The 20,097-nt window shown below is 42.1% G+C and overlaps 1 protein-coding gene across 1 annotated transcript in view; it reads left to right on the top strand.

The window, feature by feature from the left end:
- Window positions 1-572: 572 nt before the first annotated feature.
- The window catches only part of glis1b (GLIS family zinc finger 1b), a 39,558-nt gene continuing 20,033 nt past the window's right edge, over window positions 573-20,097 (top strand). Inside the window, exons 1-3 of the mRNA XM_030784381.1 lie at window positions 573-636; window positions 5,819-6,017; window positions 7,417-8,782. Of these exons, the coding sequence (XP_030640241.1) occupies window positions 573-636; window positions 5,819-6,017; window positions 7,417-8,782 (1,629 nt within the window). The remainder of the gene's footprint in view (window positions 637-5,818; window positions 6,018-7,416; window positions 8,783-20,097) is intronic.

Here is a 20,097-nt window from a genome sequence, read left to right as displayed (position 1 = left end):
TCGTTTGGATCTGTGCTCTGCCCTGACGCTGCAGCCCTGCTGTACGGGTCTTTTCACTGTGTCGTTCACCTGCTCGTAAACCTGTCGGAGTCGAGGCCGGGGCTTGCTGTCACGTCTGGAGGCCAGAGCCATCTCTCACACCAGGCCCCTTTTCTGGGCTAGTCTTGCACAGAGCAAAGTGCCCATCTGGGACCTTGGAAAAAAAGGTTGGAACTGTGTTTACATTAGGTTCTTGAGATTTGAAGATCATGATCATGGTAATGATGGTGGATGATGATGATGATGATAATGATGATGATGATGATGATGATGGCAGTGACGAAGAGGAGGATAATAAAGTTCAGTACGATGAAAATGATCAAGACGTCGTCAAACCACAGGTGAATGCGTCCAAGACATTGAATTACACTCTTGGCCACATGCATGGATACTCATAAATACCAAAATGTCAGGTTAACAGTTGGTCAGATACTTTTGGGGAAGATGCTTCCAATACAGTGCGGTAACTCTGTCTCACTCAGACCAGTTTGGATTGTTGTGTCAACGAGACGCCTTTTTCGTCGTGCGCCACCATGAAACAGCCACACCCAGAGCTTACTGGAAACTGGGACAGCGGTGGTCCAAGTCCACCCACATGTGTCCACTGTGGAGAGACTGCCAGGCACCACCAGTGACATTCAGTGACCACCAGGTGGTGGCATGCACAAGTGTAAAAATAGTAATTACCATATAGGTAAGGACAACGGTGGCCCATTACGTCTGGATTGGTTTCAAGGAGTCTTTGTCTTTGGAAACCTCTTCAGTCGGGAGCTTCAGTTTGTCTCAGAGATTGGCTGATGGGCCCGTGTCTCGGCTCGGTATGCGTTGTGTTACTGTGGTCTTAAATCGCCATGTAATGTTTTATCCAGTGTAAGCTTTGATTTATAAGGTTCCCTTGTCCAACCATGCGGTTTACTCATTGGGCTGTTGGAGTGGTGCAGTCGCTGCTTACTGTTTGTTTGTGTTCGGTAGGCTGCGGTCAGGCCTCTGCTGTTTTAGGGGCTGCAGCTATGAGGAAATCAGCTGCGTCTAACTGCTCTCTGCTATGCTGATGAGAATCTCATCCCTCCTACTGCAGACTAGATTAATATTGGATTGGATTTTCATTCACTAGACTTTAGAACTCTGAGGCATGTTACTTTTTTTCCACTTGTTCTTTAACGCTGGATCCATTTTTAGAGACGATAATAAACTTATACTATTTTGCATGCTGATCATAGATAAAGCATTTTCTTACTGCAGTTGTGTTGTTGATTTCAACAGGAGTTGGTGAACAGTGGTAAGTGAAGTATAGTGGGAATATACACACGAAATCATATATACGTATATTTATATATAGACTGATTTTTACATCTAAAGCACAAACAGGTATTCCATTTTTGGTCAAAATCTGCCATAACAAACTGATTTCATCCTAATGAAAATCCTCATGTCTGGAGGTACCAGTAATCCTGTAAAGAAAACAGAGACATTTCTGTGCTCCTAATTTAATCGAGTCCCTCCCCTCTTCCTTTCAGCCAAGCACCTGTTTAAAAAGAGCCTTTCCCTAGACTTTGTTATTTTTCATTTACTTGTGCCCTCAGGTTTTCAATCATACATCCATTACTAAGCAAACAAATAAGTTCCGGGCCTATGCGCAGACTCAAATATAGACACGAGTTATGAGATTTAAACACGGAAAAGACTGTAATACACAACATCTGCCCTGGACAGCAGACACGTTGAGAAGTGCAAGAGAATCTAACTAAAGTTCATCTTTCCAGTGTCTGCTGGTCATGGCTCTGAGGTCCTTCACAATGAGAAGGGGGGGAGAGAGAGAGAGAACGTGAGAGAGAGGATAAGACAGAGACAGAAAGAGACAGAGAGAGAGAGAGAGAGAGAGAGAGAGAGAGAGAGAATTACTTGATCATTATTAACTCTTTAAGTGCTGATGGTATGATTGATGGAGCGAAAGTGGCCTGAGTTGAAGTGTCACTGCGGATTTCCAGCTGCATCTGTCTTGTGGTTTTGGCAGCTTGTTGTACCTCGGGCTCAGATGTTTGACGTGCATCAGGGTCGATGTCCCCCCCCCCCCCCCCCCCCCCCTCCCGTTGCCCCCACGAAAGCCCCCACTCCCAATACTGTACTCTTCCAAATGCACAGCTCCTCACATCTGCTTTTCATTGCCTGCATCTCGAAGACTTGAAAACATTAAACGCTGGCACAAGCACAGTCTCACTCCAGCACTTAACACAGCGCTTAGGTGACTTAAAAGGCAGAGGCGAGAATTATAGAAAATGAAGTGTCACCGAAATAAAAAATCGCCTGAGATTACCACCAATTACATTTAATAATGCCAGCCCATCTGCTGGTCAGATGCCTCCAGCCTGTCATCCAGTGGATAAGTAGAGTATGCCCTGCTGTACAGAGGAGTATAATTTGCAGGAACCCCGTTTTGATGAGTTGATCCATGTGTGTGTCTCTATTTGGATGATTATTGTTTGCTTGGAGTCATGGATATTAGGCATGCCGTAACTTTTGGGGTCATTTTCAAGTATGCGGTTTTGTACAGTAAATAGGTTGAGTGTTAACCGCAGTGACAATCAAAAACCATATATACATGCTGGTAGCACTTGTTATTTCATCCACATTTAAATGCAAACTGTACCACAATATGGATTCCTCTTTGCTCCTAACAAAGCCTTTTTTTTTTTTTGACAGAGAAATAAAAAAAAAAAATGGAGCAATACCCATTAATAATGCAGAAATCATTCCTCTTTACCACAACAGTTCACTGTGTGCAACCACAGGCCTTTGATCAGCGATGCACTAATACACATAAGCAGACAGCAGCATTTAAAAATTGTGTTCCCGTGGTCCGTTTCCAAAAGGTTTCTTGCGTAAATAGAGGGGACAACAATGGAGGCCTTCTTCTTAGCTCTGTCTCTGGTTGTGTGCTCTGACATCAGTTGGTGATTTTTCGGGGATTGGGCCAACACATCTGCCTGGTCTTCATCAGAACTTACTCTCCCCTCAGGTGCTTCTGGCTCTCGCAGTCAAACACTTTAAGTGATCTCGTGCCCAAAGGTTGTCATTCTCAATGGGCCCTGAACGCTCCCACTTTCTTTCATTCTCGAACGGATCAGAGGCGAGAAAAACCCTGTTCGGTTAGAGCAATTTTAAGACAAAAGAATGATACACCCTCCCTGCCCTTTGTCCATTTATCTGCTGTGGCATAGAACGGTCTTAGTATGATTACAACTACATAATTATAATTGTTGCAAATTTTCTGAAAGGGCAGCCTAGAAATAAACAAGTCTTTTAAAAGGTCATTTAAAAGGTACAGATACTTGACATTAAAAAAAAAAAAAAAAAGACTAAGTTGAAGTTAAAAACAGTGCATAATTTGCACTTTCTGGGATGTATCAGATGCTGTTTGGTTTTGTTACTGACAGGCTGTGCTGGACTGGCAGGCCCCAGCATGGAGGCAACAAGACTCGAGGGTTTTAAGGCTCCGTTGCAGAATGTTCCAGTTAGGATGTAAGTGTAGCGTTGGTGCAGAAACTGCCTTCTTCATCACCATATCTGTCTGTCACTGCCTTTCTCCCCCAGTCACTAGAGCTTTCACAGGCTTCCACCTCCTGACCAAAACATGAACGATGCACAATGAAATATGCAATGCTGAATTACCACAGCACATTCAATATAAACTGAATTTACTGCTGGTCTCAATCCAAGTCACCATATGCGGAGAAACCTTTTTCTTTCTTCCTGGCCGTGACTAATTCTATTAATGTTGCAAAGCTTTAAATCAGTGGCTACTCTTAGTACACACCACTGGGCTGGGCTTTGGAATGAACGTATATGTGAACTGAGGCTTCGCAGCTGTAATTTTTTTAAAGTTACAGGGCATTATAGGGGTTTTAAAGCGAAAAGGCATGGGCTACATTGAATTGAGCACACCAGTCTTTCCTGCCTTCTGTGGCTTTGATTCAAATTCTTTTTTCTTTTAACGCTTTCCATTTTTGAAGTGTTAATCCCGTCGCTGGCTAACTGCTTCACGAGCAGGAAAACACATTTGAATTCAGTCTCACTGCCTATGCAAGAGGGATTTGTATTGACCTAAAAGTGCTACGTGAGTTTTGAGAGATTTTCATGAGACTCCTCTAGGTTTCACCTGAGTTGTAGACCTGACAGTATGGCTCATCCTGGACCTATAAGGTTGTTTGCTCTGTGGAGATTTAAACCACACTGTTGTATTGCATTTAGTAAGAGCTAATGTACAAATATTCTCCAAAGCTGTCCTTTTATCCCAGCTTGAAAAATATTACTCATATTCCAGTGTCCAAAATAAGACGTTGGATAATCGTTAAATCTTTTGAAACAGATTTGTATGTAACATTCCTGTGGGTTTTGGCTGTGTTCTCACAGTATATGAAGATTCATATTAGCAGATTAGCTTTATTTGACTCTCTGTGTTTTCCAGGCTCGGTTTTGTAAATATTTAGAAAAATATTTCTATTATCACGTTCTTAAAACAAATAGGTCCATGATGTCCTATTGTTTAGAGTTAAAAAAGAGATATACTGCAAAATGTTTTAAAAGGATCTGGATGGGGTTTCTTTGTGTAAGGGAACATTGGTCAATGTTGGTGTAAAGCCATGTCACTGAGAATCATCCTAACTTAATCACGCCACCCTCTCCAGATGAAGCAAGAAGTCCTGGCTTGCACTTCCAGTGGTGATGTTATACATAAACAGAATTTGACATTCCAACTGTGATAGTGCACAGCCAAAAATAAATGATCCGGGATTGAAGCAGAACTGTTATTCTCTGGAAATGGAATAGAAGTAAAAGACCTTTTCTCCTTCTGTTTACAGCTTTGAGCGAATGCAGTGAGCGTTTTACATGACCTTAGTGTCGTATGACCCCCTCAGCCGCTCTGTTTACTCCCTCCCTCAGCCTCTTTTCACCCAGATTTTCATTATTGTCTCACTTTCTCGATTAATTTTTTTTTCTTCTGTTTCCCAAATCGTTTCTTGCCCCTTTCTCTATCTCCCCCCCCCCCCCCCCCCCCTCTCTCTTTCACCTTGTTGCACTCTCGGTTCTGTTTTATTTCAAAAGTGTGGGTGCCAGATTTGACAAACCCTCATTGGGTGTTACAACATCATTAATAACAGCAGTGTGAGCAAATTAGATTTTAAAAATTGAGTTATGTTGGCTGGAAATATAGTATGATCACCCAGACCAGGGTGAAGAATAGAGTGTCGGCTTTCCTTGAGGAAATATTTCCATGCTCTATGTAACCCCCCCTTCTTTGTCTTGTAGTTTTATGTTTATATAACGGCAGTTGATAAAGACAAACCTTCAGAGTAATTTCCAGTTAGTTTAGATAAATGTAAAGTATAGCACCCTGGGCCTGTATTTTTCATATTGTCTTTTTTCATTACACATTTTGGATGCTTATGGACCTTACAGGCACTTTGTATGTGCCCTGAAATGCACTCTGTTCTAATCTGTTATATTCATACTCTCTTTTGAAGTCTTTCTTTAAACAAATACAAATTGTAACATGAACATTACAGTTAGAATAATTTGTGAGATTCCATAAAAAAAAAAGGGATAAAAAGGGATTGAAGTAATGTTGTTTTATCTTAGTTCATGTTATGTTTATTGACCAATTTTCATTCATTATGTTTGCGACATTTCGTAAGATTTTTTGCTGAGTGTTTTGGTATGTGAGGGCATCTCTGGTTAATCATATCTGAATAATACCGGTGTCATATCTGATGTGTTTCAGTGAATGGGGGATGCAACTCCTTCTGTCCAGAGAAAGAGGGAGGGCCTGAGCTGGCAGGGAATGAGGATACTTTGCTTCACTGTGGACAGAACCTTCCAGCACATTCGGCAGGCCGACCGGGGGCGCAATATCCCAGCATCCACTGTGACCAACCAGCACAAAACCTCCACGTTCAGGAGAGGCAACATCCGGACACAAGGTAATACCCCGCCTTGAATCAAGCTAAACAAACAGACCGATGACTGTGGAAATGTAACATCGGCATACATCTCGTTTTCAACACATTAAATTGCTTCTGTGTGTCTAACAAACAGGAAAACTTTTTTTTTTTTAACCTTTTATTGTGGTAAAATTGTTAACTCGAAGACTAACAATCTATTGACTCAAAACATAAGAAATGATCAATGAATTAGTCAAAGTCAGCAGCCGTGAAAGGATTGCTGGCTTGCATTAGCCCATGATGAGTGGCTTGTAAAAAGCTGCCATCAATCCCGCTGGCTTCTGTACACATACAATATACTTGACACCCACCATTTAATCTATTTGACAGTACTGATTGCAGTCCAAAGTGCTTTTGGTTCAACATCTGAATCCTCTACATTGTATCTGAATGCTGTTGCCGTAGCCAGACAGAATATGGCAGCCCTGAGAGCAGTGACTTTTTTCTGAACCGCGAATAAAGTAGTGGTCTCAATTCCTCGGACGTGCTAGCGTTAGCTTTTTCCCTGCGCCACGTACGGAAACGGGGGGAGGGGGGGACAAAGATGAGTCCTTCACAGACAGAAAAAGAGGGGCCTTCTCACATCACTCAGGAGCTTTGCACAAAATCCATAATGAGGGAACTGACATGAATGATTATGGAAAAGATCAGAGCGACACATGGAGAAATATGACCTCTCCTCCATTCACAGGGCAAAGATTCCCACAATAATGCACAGTATTGTAAACGCTGACCCCTCAGAGGCCACCATTATACCAACAAACCAGGTGACTCCTATTTATCCAGCATGTAGGCTTGGGTTAACCCCCTTGTGTCATCAAAGGCTGTCAAACGCACTTGCTGATGGCTTCTCTATATCATTCCCTCTCCTTTCTTAGTCTTAAATACCCATTCATAACTAGTTGGGGCCAAGTTTCCTGCATTATTTATTCATGGCTTGGCTCCAGAGCATTTCCAGTAGATGTAACCACTGTTTAAATGTCGCCACAGTTACCAAATCCATCCCAAATTCTATTCCCCAAAGCACTCTAGACTGTATTGGTTATACGTGCCTTTAAAAACAAGCCGGAGTAGAGTATAATGACATGATCGGGGGCGGTAGGAAATGCTTGAGACTGTGATGCTTTTAGCCCGGTTGCAGCCATGTTTGAACATAGACGTCAGAGAAGGGAGTGTGAGCAGTTTGCCAGCTCTTGAGTACAGAGCTCTGCTGTTGTGTAGTATCTGAAAGTACAGTTTGTGGGAAGGATGACTTGGCAGAGCCCAGACAGTCCTGGCCTTTATCTATCAACAGCAGGCAGCTAATAGCGCTCATATTCTCCGCCTGCATTTAGCCCAATACTGCTCATGTTCCTCTGGGTGTGCTCCCTCCCTGCAGGTCCGCCGGCTTTCAGAGGAACCTCAGCTCCCCTTCGCTGGGTAGCAACTGCGGCAGCTTAAACGGTGATAGGGCGTCTCTCACCTACCCGATCAAACAGGAGGGTTCCCTAGGCTACAAAATCCCGACGGGGCTTGGGCTTTCGTCCCCCCAGGGCCCGTTTTCGAGCGGGAGAGCTGGGATGGGAGCGGGACGAGGGGCCCCTCCCGAGATGGAAACTCCACACAGCAGCAGCGGTAGCTGCGGCAGTGGCGGCAGCAGCTTAGCGAGCGCGCTTTCGGCAGCGGCGGCCGCGTACCCATTTAATAATGAAGATGGCTCCTCCCCGCTGTCATTGTCCCCAGGCAACTCACGTCATTCAGCGCGGCTCCTCCACGCGAGCAGCCTGAAGAGACGTTGCCTGTCCCAGTCGGCCGCTGCCAGCACCGCCTCCTCCGAGGGGATCGATATCACCGCCATAATCTGCTCGTCCCAGATGTCCGTGGTGGCCTGCGTAAACGGGCTGCGGACCAACCCTTCACCCCCCACTGCTAGCCTCCACCGGACGCCTAGCACTCCCTCCAAAAACCTGCCGCTTCCCTCCAGCCCTCAGCCTTTACAGGAGACCTGCCAGCTACCTTCTCCCGCTGCCTGCCTGCTGTCACTCTCTTCCTCCTCTTCCTCATCTTCGTCAGTGTCATCCGTGGAGCCCGAGGCAGGGCCGTGCGAGGAGACCGGCTCCATGCAGTCAGGCTGCGGGGTTGGTATGGAGGGTCTGGGCCTGTTGATGAGCGGGACTCTGATGAGTGGGTCTCTGCAGTCAGGCTCTGTGTTGGAGGGTTGCCAACGGGCCGGGGTACTGAAACAGGAGCCGCTGGACGAGTACTCCCCCACCGAGGAGGAGCTCTTTCACCATCATTACCACCACCTGACGACCCGTGGGCATCACCGCGTCCACCCCCACCCTACAGCCCCCCCACGGCCCTCCATGCCCCCACCCTACCACCTGCATCAATATGTGGGCTCTGGCCCTGGTACCCTTCTGCACCTACAGGGCCAGACCACGTCATCTTCCCTGCTGCCTGCGCCCAAGCCCTCACCACTGGCCGGACAGCACGGGACAGGTTCCAACCAAGCAGGGGACAGGGAGGACGCGGGCGCGTTCAACGATAAACAAGTTTGCCGCTGGATTGACTGCAGCGCTGCCTACGAGCAGCAGGAGGAGTTGGTGAGGCATATTGAGAAGGTACACATCGACCAGCGCAAAGGCGAGGACTTCACCTGCTTCTGGGCCGGGTGCATCCGCCGTTACAAACCCTTCAATGCTCGCTACAAGCTGCTCATCCACATGAGGGTCCATTCTGGGGAGAAACCCAACAAGTGTATGGTGAGTTTCCATGGAAATAACTGCTGATTTGCAGAGTGTAATATGTGTCAACTGTGGTACACACATTAAAATCATTTAGTTGTTAGCGGTGGCTCACAGTAACCTTTCAAAGTGATGCACAGGGATTGAGAAATCACACAGGTTTTATTGAGTGTGATCTTTTTCACTTTCAGAGACAAAAACTAAAAGCAATAGCAAAATCACTTCAAAACAAACATCAATTTTAACTACAAATGAATAACTATAACCATAGTTTTTATGTACAGTTAATAATAATAATAAGTATAAAAGTATTATGTAGGTAACTTATTAGAAAGGCAATTTTAGAACTATGTGAGTGTATAAATAAATACATGCAGTAATGAGAACTTAATAATTAAAGGTTTCTGAAACCTTGTTGAGCTTCTCAAACAATTTTTCCACGACTAAACAGAAAATGACAAGAACAAAATTACGATTTCTTCTCCATGCATAACTTTTCTGTCGAGTGCTTTGGGCATTTAATTGGACTTGTAGCTTGTGTATGTATAAACAGAACTGTGCTGAAACCTAATTCATCCAGGTAAAGCTCTCAAATTCCACAAGTCAACACACTAATCAATGTCAAACTGCCATTCCTCTGCATTCCCCACTCAACAGAAAAAGCCCTCCAACCTTACCAATGACTTTGTCCAAATACACAATTAGTCCACAATTTGTGTAGGGTGAAACCATGTTTATTTTCATGAAGCACTTTTTTTAGACCAAGTGATTGAGATCTTGGAAAACCAACACATCTGTTTAACATAACCAAACAATGCATGCACTTGATCCCTTTAAATGGGTGGTTTAAATGTTTAGCCGTCCCACAAGTATTAAGTGAATTGGCTTTTCATCCAAATCAAACAGCTGGAAAAATGTAGTAGTCTAGTTAAAAAAAAAAGAGAGAAAGAAATAGAGGAGATGACCACTGAAATCCCCTGACTTGCTCAACTCAGAGATATGTTTGATTTCTTGTCAGATATATTCTATTTCATATTTGAAACGTCGTCCAAAAAGCCTTTTATTGCACGGATATTTGAACAGATTGTTTTGAAGTCTGCCTATTCCACAAAGTCCCAAGATACCTTTTTGTATTAAAATAATCTGTCTCAACCTCATGTCAATAAAATCCAGATGTAAATTGATACGTATAATAAGTCTGAGTGGTAACATTCCTATTTGTTCATATTTAGCAGTACTTTTGGATTGATAATGAGTTCTCTTTTCTGGTCTCGGGGGTAGACTATGGTTTAACTTGTGGACTATGGTTTAAAACTGGTGGGAGCCCAGATGTCGGTGTCGGTCCAGGTCGGTGTAAATCTCCTCGATCCTGTGCCACCAGATTTCTGTGTTAGTTTACATACTGAGATACAAACTGTGAAGATCTGGAAATAATTCACTGTTTTCCTCAAGTCATTGCTTTCGTTATTTCAGAGTTGCTGTGTATACATTATATGTTAGGGGGTTTTTTTTTCTTGTTTAGTTTCACAGTTTCTTTTTCCTTTCATTCTGCCTCTCGAGAGTGTGTTTCAGAGCTCTGTGTCCAGTCTGGAAGTCTTACTTGAGATATGTTTGAAGAGCCAGTTCTGATTCAGCTCACTGATAAGACAGGATGGCAAACAAACTCTTTTTTTTTTTAAATTGAGGAATGCTTACCAGATGCTTACATAGGAACAAATCAGAGTATTGTAGCAAATGTGTTTGACACCATTGCAGAGCATGGTGAAAGCCCATGGCTACTCCACGCACTCCAGTAAGAGAGAAAACACAGCTCAATCTCACACACACACACACACACACACACAGACACACAGACACACACACAAACATATGGAGCTATGATTGTTCTAGAGCTGGGCCCAAATTGTTGCCAGAGCTAGTGTAACCGTGTGGCCTACTACACCAAGAGGCACTGCTCCTAAATACAAGTAACTTATTGAGACATCATGACCACAGTACATACAGAGGAATATGGCTGAAGGACTTATTAAGATAGAAAAGGTCTTTTTGTTTTTCATGTGACATTTGCAGTCCCTGAAAGAGTTGCTTTGACTTTGAGAAAGATACAAATACGTGAATGCGTAAGACCCCCTTTCTGGTGCGTACGGTGGCCCTTCTCTGGCCGGTAGAGTCTGTGTCTTTCTGTGACTTCCACAGGAAGACAGTTTTGAGTGATACATATTGTGTACAGGCTACTCAAGCAATAGACAAAGGCATCCTGGTATTCCAGCTATTTTGCGCAGAGGAAACAGATGAGACGTTTTGATTTAGGATAAAATGCTCCAGAAAAAACCCAGCTAATCCCTTTATTATCTTTCCAACGGCAGATTCCAGGGAGCGTTCATGAGGCAAGAGTTCCTCACATCCAAACATAACACTCCCCTCTTGCCCAGCTGCACTGCATTTGTCTCATGTGGCGCCTTGGCAGAAAAAAGTCATTATCACAACACAAGCCCTTCTCGGACTTGCGTCTCTGTCCCTGTCCGTACCTGACTTGGTTTTTATATCGCCGCACGTAAAATGCGGCTTCATCTGTAAACAGCAGACTTTTAAAAGTTCTGTAAAGTTTGAGAGGTACTTTTAGTTCACCCCTCCAATTAACAAGCACCTCAGGCTGTTTTGTGGTAGTCGGACAGGGAGGGAGAAAGGCAGTAAAGAGGAAACGACATAATCTCACTGCAATATCCTGTTGTGTTTCATGCCTAATTCGAGTGTTATTTTAGTTTATTGCATTTTTTTTTCTCTTGTCTGCATTAATATTAAAAATATATCCATTGATCTTGGTTCTGTCGTTGTCCCAGGGTTTGATATCTTAGTGGTTTATCTGAGCAAATTCAGTGGATTTGATGTCTCGGATCACCACCCTGTGAATCCCGAAATTCACGTGAATATTCATCCGTTCGTCTTTTGGAGTTAGTCATGAAATAGATTCGTCTGATCAAATTGGGGAGAATAAATTTCACATCAAGTCTAGGACACAAAGAAACTTCACTTTATTGAATTCCCTCCATCCCCGGAAAGGAGGAATACAATTTCATTACGTTAATATCTAGGCTTTAACGTACGATGCATGTATGGAGGCTGAATTAATCTTCTCATAATCATTTAGTATCAGGTGGTCACGGTACTGGGTGTGGTGGTGTTGCATGTGTACAGAGCGGCCTTTTTAAATTATTTAGTTGTTTCTTATGAGACATCAGTGACAGGCAAGTTACTCACAAGCATAAACCATCCCTTAGTTTCCCTCATCTAAGTGCGGTTAGTGTCTGTATAAGGATTGCAGGACACACCCATATATGAGTTCATGAACATTTCAGTCTCCATAAGCCGTTTTTATTTCGTCCTCTGGGCCTTTACTGTTCGCTGTATTTATGCTTGTTCTGGTTAAAGAGCTGAGGGGAATAATATGGGAAATGATTAACGGTGGTAACCACTGTATTTTGTTATTATGCTGTGAACAAATATCTTGTGCAAATGAGGGATAAAATTGCAGAGATTATAATGGTTGTTGATTTTGTGCCTGGCTTGTGTTTGGAAGTTCTCTCTTTTTTTTTCTCTCTCTATGTCTTTTAGTATTTTTCTTTTCAAATTGAGTCAATAAGAGAAAGTAGAATCAATGAATTTTAAATGTCCATTAACATAGAAATGAATTATACACCAATTAAAGAAATTATTTGGAATAGTCATCTTGCCCCATTTTCGTCATCACCATTATCATCATCATTATCATCAGTGTTTGCACTATTTATTTCATTTGCTCCAAAGTTATAAAACAGGCAATGGTTTGTGTTATCAGTGGTTTGAGTCAGAGAGGAGTGGGAGCATATGGAAATACAGAATTTTTATGAGAAACACATTTACATGAATCTGACAGCATTCTCAGGAAATACTTTTTTGCCACCGAGTTGAGTGTATTTGCCATTGTTTCCCACATTTAAATGTCAGATGCCTCATTTCAGATTGGATTTTTATACTTTTTTTGGTTTTGTTTTGTTTGTTTGTTTTTAAATGTTCTTCTTCTTCTTCTTCTTTTTTTTTTTAAATGTATTTTCACAACAGCTGAATATGGTGCCACCCTCACTTAAATGAGGGAAGCCACTCTAGTTTAACATTTTCAACACACAGACTTTTGCTTCAAGGAAAATTGGAAACCTGCTGGAAAAAAAAAGCATAGATCATGGAATTTCCTTTTTTCCTTTTTTTTTTTTTCGCTCGTGTGAAACCAGCAAACGTATGTATATAAAGATTTATTAGACCGATTTTTGAGCTGGGCCTCAGAATTCCCCAGAAGCAGACGTTGAGACATACAGCACAGAAGTTTGCCAAGATGGCGTGTTTAGAGTAAATGGACTCTTTTGTGAGCAATCAACACAGATGCCAGAGATGAAACGGCGAGTGCCATTAGCTAATTAAAAGTGAGGTGTGCGCATGATCCGACTTTTCCCTGAGCACATGCTGAAATCAGAGCCGTCTGGGCGCTTGGCTGAGGCGGCGAGTGACATTGATATTAATGTGTTTGTACCAGAATAAGCTGCTGACATCCCAGGCCTGTCTGCTCAGCTTAGCCCCAGCTATCTCTCAGAGTCCTGCGCTAGCAGGTAGCACTGGCTACCTGATGCCTAAGGGTCGGATTCAAGGCCGTTTCGTTTTGTTCTGTTTCCTGGGATGTCAACGCCACATAGGAAAAGCTTCCACTTCTTCAAAAAGAATTAAGAAGACACATACACATGTATGAGACTGTGTTTAAATTGTTCTCTACCCATGGGATAGTGTAGATTTTCTGTCCTGACATTTGTGTAGTTAGCACTGGATCTCTGTGTCCTTATGAGACCCTGTCCACCTTTTAAACCATTTGGTCATTTCATTTTGTCTCATAGTGATTAGTCAGATGTAGTCTTCATGATGACGTTTATTAAATCGCTGAATTAGAATCAGAAGCTTATCATGTTTTGGGATAGCATTCCCGTTATTATTTACCAGCAGACTGCATTATTGTCATGCTAATAGTTGAGCAACAGAGACCATATGTGATACATATATTAACATGATGAAACTTCTGGCAGAAAATGTCTGAAAGTTGTCAGAAGACTGATGTTTTGGCCGGGGAATGAAAGGCTGGGGGATGGATGGATCTTGCTTGTTTTCCTTGTCGAGTACACAAGGCCAAGTTCCTGTCAAGTCATAAAAGGTTTCCAGTCAATCGTCACAGTAATGCAATCCAGTCTCTCTCTCTCTCTCTCTCTCTTCCTTTTTAAACTCTTGTTCTATTCCTTGTTGCGTGGTCTTCTCAGATTTATTTAATTGTTTTATGTGTTAATTATCAACAGGTATCTGATCCATAGTAGTAGTGGTATATTTGAATGGCTTGCAGGCATTTAAAAACGTGTATTATGTGGAGTATGGCTTAGTCCATGTGAAATGGGCAATGGAGTTCCAGAATGTGTAACCAGGTATCAAAGTGTTGTTAGTCTAAATTTCATTTGTCATAATTGCATTTATCTGGAATGGAATATATTTCTGAGTGTTTAATTTCGTAAATTTCCTTAACATTGAATCATAGTCATGATTCTGAAATGTTGGAGTTTTAACTGAGGCCGATAGCGCATTGCTCCAACATTGTGTCATAATTGTTTCAGATCCAGGGCCTTAATCAGTTTAACCTTGCGAGTGGGCTGTATCAGTTTACTAATACACAGAGGGGACCAAATTCAGCCAATGCTTAAGGTTCCACTCTGGTTCCTCAGGTCTCCACAGAATCAGCGCCATGACCTTGGAGCAAACTGGGAATGCTTTAGAACATGTGCAAAGGGATTTCTGTACAAAGTAATCAATGTAATTTAGTCTGATCATACAAGATACGGACAATGGAGGCTCCCCATAGTCTTCTAATAACCATAATGCAAAGTCAAAGGCCACTTGAAACGTTACCCTCATTTGTCAAGCTATTTGGCCAGTGAACTGTGGAAAGACCTCTGATTGGAGTTATTCTGAAATAACATTAGTGATGCTATGAGGCCTCTTTTTTTTTTTAGGTAGGCTACATCCTCTGTGTTGGATCAATCTGCAGGAAACACATTTTTTAATTTTAGTCATTTAATTGACTGTCTGTTCCTGTTTTAATAGAGCGGGAGAGCTTTGGTTCAGTTAACTGACCTGGATTTCCATATTTTAAGACTTTAAAGACAGCCTGAATCATTAAAAAAATATATATGTATATATATTCATAGGTGGGGGCATCCTTTTCATTGTGAAGTTTTCTCTTTATTTTTTTGGGCATAGTCCATCCCCAGGTAACTTTATAGTAAGAGCTCAGAGAGTCGAGACACAATTTGCATCACATCTAGCCTCTCCACAAACATTCCCCTGAAACCACCGTGAGTAAATACCTCAGAAAGGCAGAGCAACAGCAGTAGTAAATCTTTCAGTGTTCTGAGGTACACTGATGCAAGCAGGGGCTTGGAGGTCAGAGAGAGAGACAGAGGGAACCACAGAGAGACGCAGCGCACACTGCTGGAACACACATCTACCAGACCAAATTTACCGTCTCTGTAAACACTGTAGTAACAGGGCCTTTTATAAAAATGCCACACTTCAGCCTCGACCCATCTCCACAGTGGCCTGTTTAAGGCCCAGATACTATTGCCAAGGAGTCTTCTGATGGCCTTTGGGATGAAGAAACTGTGTATGAATTTTATTGGTTTGTTTGCATGTTGTTGTGTTCATCAAAAAAAAAAAAAAAGTTTCATAATTCCATAGTAGAGGTACCAATTGTGGAGATTTTAAAGATGAAATTATCCAGTTTAACTGGAGCTAGGAGCAAATGCTACGGAGCATTTTGGTAGCGTATGGGCTCTTGGCGGTACACACTGCACTGTAACGCTGACTCACAGCTGGAATTCAACAGGGCAATTAGAGCTCTCCCTGCGAAACTATTCATTCCAGGCCAGAAAGCCTGTTCACGTTCTCCAAAGGCGCTTGTCTGTTTACACTGTCAAGTCCTCAGAGCAATTCCTCTGTTTCATATGGAACTGTATCACAGAAACATTTATCTCTATGGTTTCTCGAAAAGCCGTTCGGCCCATTTTACTCACCGCCATCCCACACTAACTTTCTTCCCATGAACATGCCCAATAAAATTCCCAATAACATTCCCAACACTGTAATAACATTCCAGATAACATTCCAAAAACATTCCTTTACTCATCTCACTGCTTTACACTGCCACCAAATCCACTGCTGGTTTTTGTTGGAGAACAGAGGCCTGTTGTATAAGCCACAGCTCTGGCATCACTATTGTGTAGAGTTACTCAATCACATCCAATGAGGAACAGCAACACACACACACGCGCACGCACATGCACACGCACACGCACACACACACACACACACACACACACACACACACAATCCTAATTTTCCTTTAGTGATTGAAAAAAATCACAAAGGACAAAGAAACAACATGCTGTTTTTCCAAAATACCATTTTGTTCCTATTTGATGCACCCGTTCAACTCTAATAAGAAATGCAATATGACTTCAGAGCAGATATGTTAAATTTGATCCCTTTATTCCCCAAATTTGATCTGATATTAAATAAGAAAATTTGAGAGGGGGGCTAAGGGTATTGTTTCCAAACAAACAGAAAAATCAGAAAAGATGTACCACACATTATTTCCATTGCCAAATGCCAGCTATTGTTTCATCAGTTGTAAAAATTAAGAAAATACTTACATGGAATTGTATTAATGCTTGTGTTTTATCCTATTCAAATGTAAAAAAAAAAAACTTGCTCAGTGAGCCAAATTCATATCTCAAAGAACAATGCCAAAAAGGAGATTAGGTTATGCACAATTTACTACGCAGATGGGAAATGCATTTAACGTTTGGGGAAAAGAAAAAAAAGTTTTGTAATGTACAGAGCACTTTCACTGGCAAACATTACAAGGCAGCCAGGGCCAGACTCACATTACTGGTAATGTAAACAAATGTGTGATGAGAAATTTCAAGTTAAATACACCATAAATATGAAAACATTTGCTGTGGAATATCAAGAGACAGTGGGCCCTTGTTCTTTTTTTTGAGCTTTTTTTTCTTTTCTCCTTTTCTCTGAGGTATTTGAGTAAAGAAAGCAATTTCAAATTCCAAGGGTACAATTCTATAAAATAGCATCATCAATAGGATACTCATTTTTTTTTGTTTGTTTTGTTTTGTTTTGTTTTTGGAATATGGCCCATTTTACTAAAAAAAGGAAAAGGTAAATTGAAATGACTGGAGACGTGTGTGTGGTAAAAAGAAAAAAAAAATCACATGACTGTTGCTGTTTGACTGGAGTGGATTTTAGGATAGAAGTAAAACGCTGGCTCGCAAAGGACAACCAGAGTGGGACGGCTCCATTCTAATTCAGCTTCGGCACGTTTGATTAACTGTCGTTTTTACTCTTGTTTTCAGTTGTGCGAAACATTCTTTTGGTTTGTTTTCTGAGACGGGTGTTACTCCTCCTCCTCGTTTCTCTATACATGACTGCTCCTCCAAAACACCGTGCCATCTTGGCCCGTCGTCCAATTTCATACTTTTTTGTCTTCTCCCTCGACTGGCATTGAGACTTTGACATGAAGGTGTTTGACTTGGCAACCGTTGGGCTCTCTTGGATGTTTATTTGTCATCCTGTTAGAGATATAGTGCAGTTCCTAAGTGGCCATGAGACACTCAGCTGTGTCAACTCTTTCGTTCAGGAATAATGATGTACAAGCAAGAGCAGAGGGGAAAATGAAAGAGGGTATTTTTGCCTTATGTGGCACCCTGTTGTGCTTGTTCTAGACGGTTCCTTATTTAGGGCTATGACCATGGCTTAAAGGTATGATAAAATCGTCGGAATAACACTTGCACAAACTGTCAAACACCCTCAGGTCCAACCTTACCCACGGGTCCTCTGGACTACAGCTCATCTCTGTGTATAAATTTAAGAAACTGTGTCGTTGTTGACTGCATTTGTATGGAATCCATCGCTGTTTCATAGTTTGCACCTCTCACTTCACATAACTGTGGGGAAATTCTAACTGATAGATTAAAAGCAAAGTTTCTTTCACGTTTTCACAACGCAACCCAGACAGAAGAAGAAAAGCAAGCAGGTGTGAATGAGTGGTCAAGGACAGACGGGGCTCCGTTGTGCCCGGGCCTATTCAAAGCACATACTAGATTTGTACAAAGTAACAAAAGTAACGTCGCCTGGTCAGAAGCTCAGCCCCTATACAGTATCATGTGTAGCATTTTCATTGCATCTCCCCCCCCTCTCTCTCTCTTTCCCTTTTTCACTCAGTTTCAAATTGCACAAATGGGTCTATAATTAATGGCTCAGTGCTATTCTAATGGTCACGACACCAGTGCCATGTAATACAGTCTAATTAGCCATTAGAAATACTTAGACCAGTTTAAGTACTTGGGCACTTAGAGGAATGAAAGATCCTGCATGAAATCCATCAACAGGTTGCAAGCATTGCTGCAAGTAGAGCTCGCAGTTGACACTTCAGTGTCAACACCACGGGACTTTTTTTTATTTTTTTTATTTTTTTTTAGTAAAGTGAGCCTAAGTTTGTTGGGGTTTTATATCATTGTGCATGTGTTTTGTATTCTTAAAAGCAAATACTCCTTTACAACATTTACAACACACAAACTGCAAACAATATCCCGCGGCATGATTTTAAGTACTGATTCATGCCAACGCTGTGTCCATACAGTTGTTCAAATTCTATTACTGCTATTAAGGTGTTTTGCTTATTGATGCATAAACAATGTCCACTCTCATTTGAAAAACGACCGTTTAAGGCCCTTGCATCCGCCATTCAACACATTGCAGAGCTAAAAACATGAATCTTATGCACGCACACGACCAAACAAAAAACACTAATACATTTGCCAGGTATGAGTTGTCCAGTTCTGCCAAGCAGTCTTACTCCCGTTAAGGTATTATACAGACGGTTGTCTAAACAACGTCCGCTCTGATTTTAAAGAACAGACCAGGATGGTTTTGGTCATTTGCCTGAAACATGATTGTATTTGCGTGTTTGTAAGCAAGCACTTCGACGAGAGTTACTTTAAACAGGCTCCTTCCGCACGTGTTCTTCTGTGAGCATAAAGTCAGTGTTTGAGTATCGAATAAAGTGCCATCGCAGGATCCCAACCTTAGGTTTTGTCTGAACGAATAACAGTTAGTGCGTGTGCTGTCTTACAGATTGCAGGATAAAGATTCTGATTATAAGGACTAGGGTTAGCACAGAAACAACTGTTATGTTCTTCTTTTTGCCCCTCCATTTAACTCTTTACCTTAACCAGTCACTCAGCCAATCAGATATTCATCAGTTCCTGAGTCAAGAGGAAATCCTAACCGGCGTTTTAGTGGGCAAGGGGTCCTGAGGCTGGTAACAATTTAAATGAAAGCCCTAGAATTGTGTTAGGTTAAGTGTTCCTATAAAATACTGTGTGTGTCTCCTGTTCTTTGGTCAGGTTTCCACATGCGGTACTAGGGCTAACGCCAGGTTGCCATGGCGACAGGACTAAAATCCATCATTTGCTTTCATTTCAATTTCCATCAAACTGTGCTTTTTTTTTTTTTTGAAAGAGCACAACTGAGCAATAATTACACGAGATGCCCAATTTAGTCATCATAGGATGCTTCCTGTAGCAGTGCCATCCACGTAGGTCTCAATCTGCCCTAACTATGCGTGCATGAGAACTGCTCGACTGTTCGGGGCAATTTCTTCAGTCATTTACATGACTACTTCCTCCGACAATTTATCGGCTCAACTATCTCATTGGTGTGCCACTCCATCTGGATAACATTCACGGGTTACCGATTTATGTATGCATCACACCACGTATAAATCAAACGAGTGAAACATTTCGGAAACAGCACTGGGAGGGAAGGCACGATAGTGTGAGAATATCTCACAATCTAACAGTGAGAGATAAGCAAAAAAAAAAAAATCTTTGATTCAAATTAAGCCCCATTTGCAACGGATGAAGTTGGCTGCTAAAAGGGGGTGCCGTTTTTGGGATGTGGAAATGATATGTGTAAACTATGTAATGCGAATGTTTTAGCGAAGCTGTGTTTAATTTTGTTGCCTGACGAAGCGCAAGAGGAACCTGTCTCTCTTTAACTGTCTAGTTGAATCATATGGATATAATTTCATCCATTTACGTTTCTGTGCTCTTTGCTGTGGTTGCCGGGGGGCATTTGGAAGCTGGCAGATTAAAGGCACATGTTTCCTAAGCCTCCAGTTTGAACACTGCGTTTCAGCT

The sequence above is a fragment of the Chanos chanos genome, chromosome 9 (genome assembly GCF_902362185.1).
Source record: "Chanos chanos chromosome 9, fChaCha1.1, whole genome shotgun sequence".
Lineage (NCBI taxonomy): Eukaryota > Metazoa > Chordata > Actinopteri > Gonorynchiformes > Chanidae > Chanos > Chanos chanos.
This window is presented reverse-complemented; position numbering and strand designations above follow the sequence as displayed.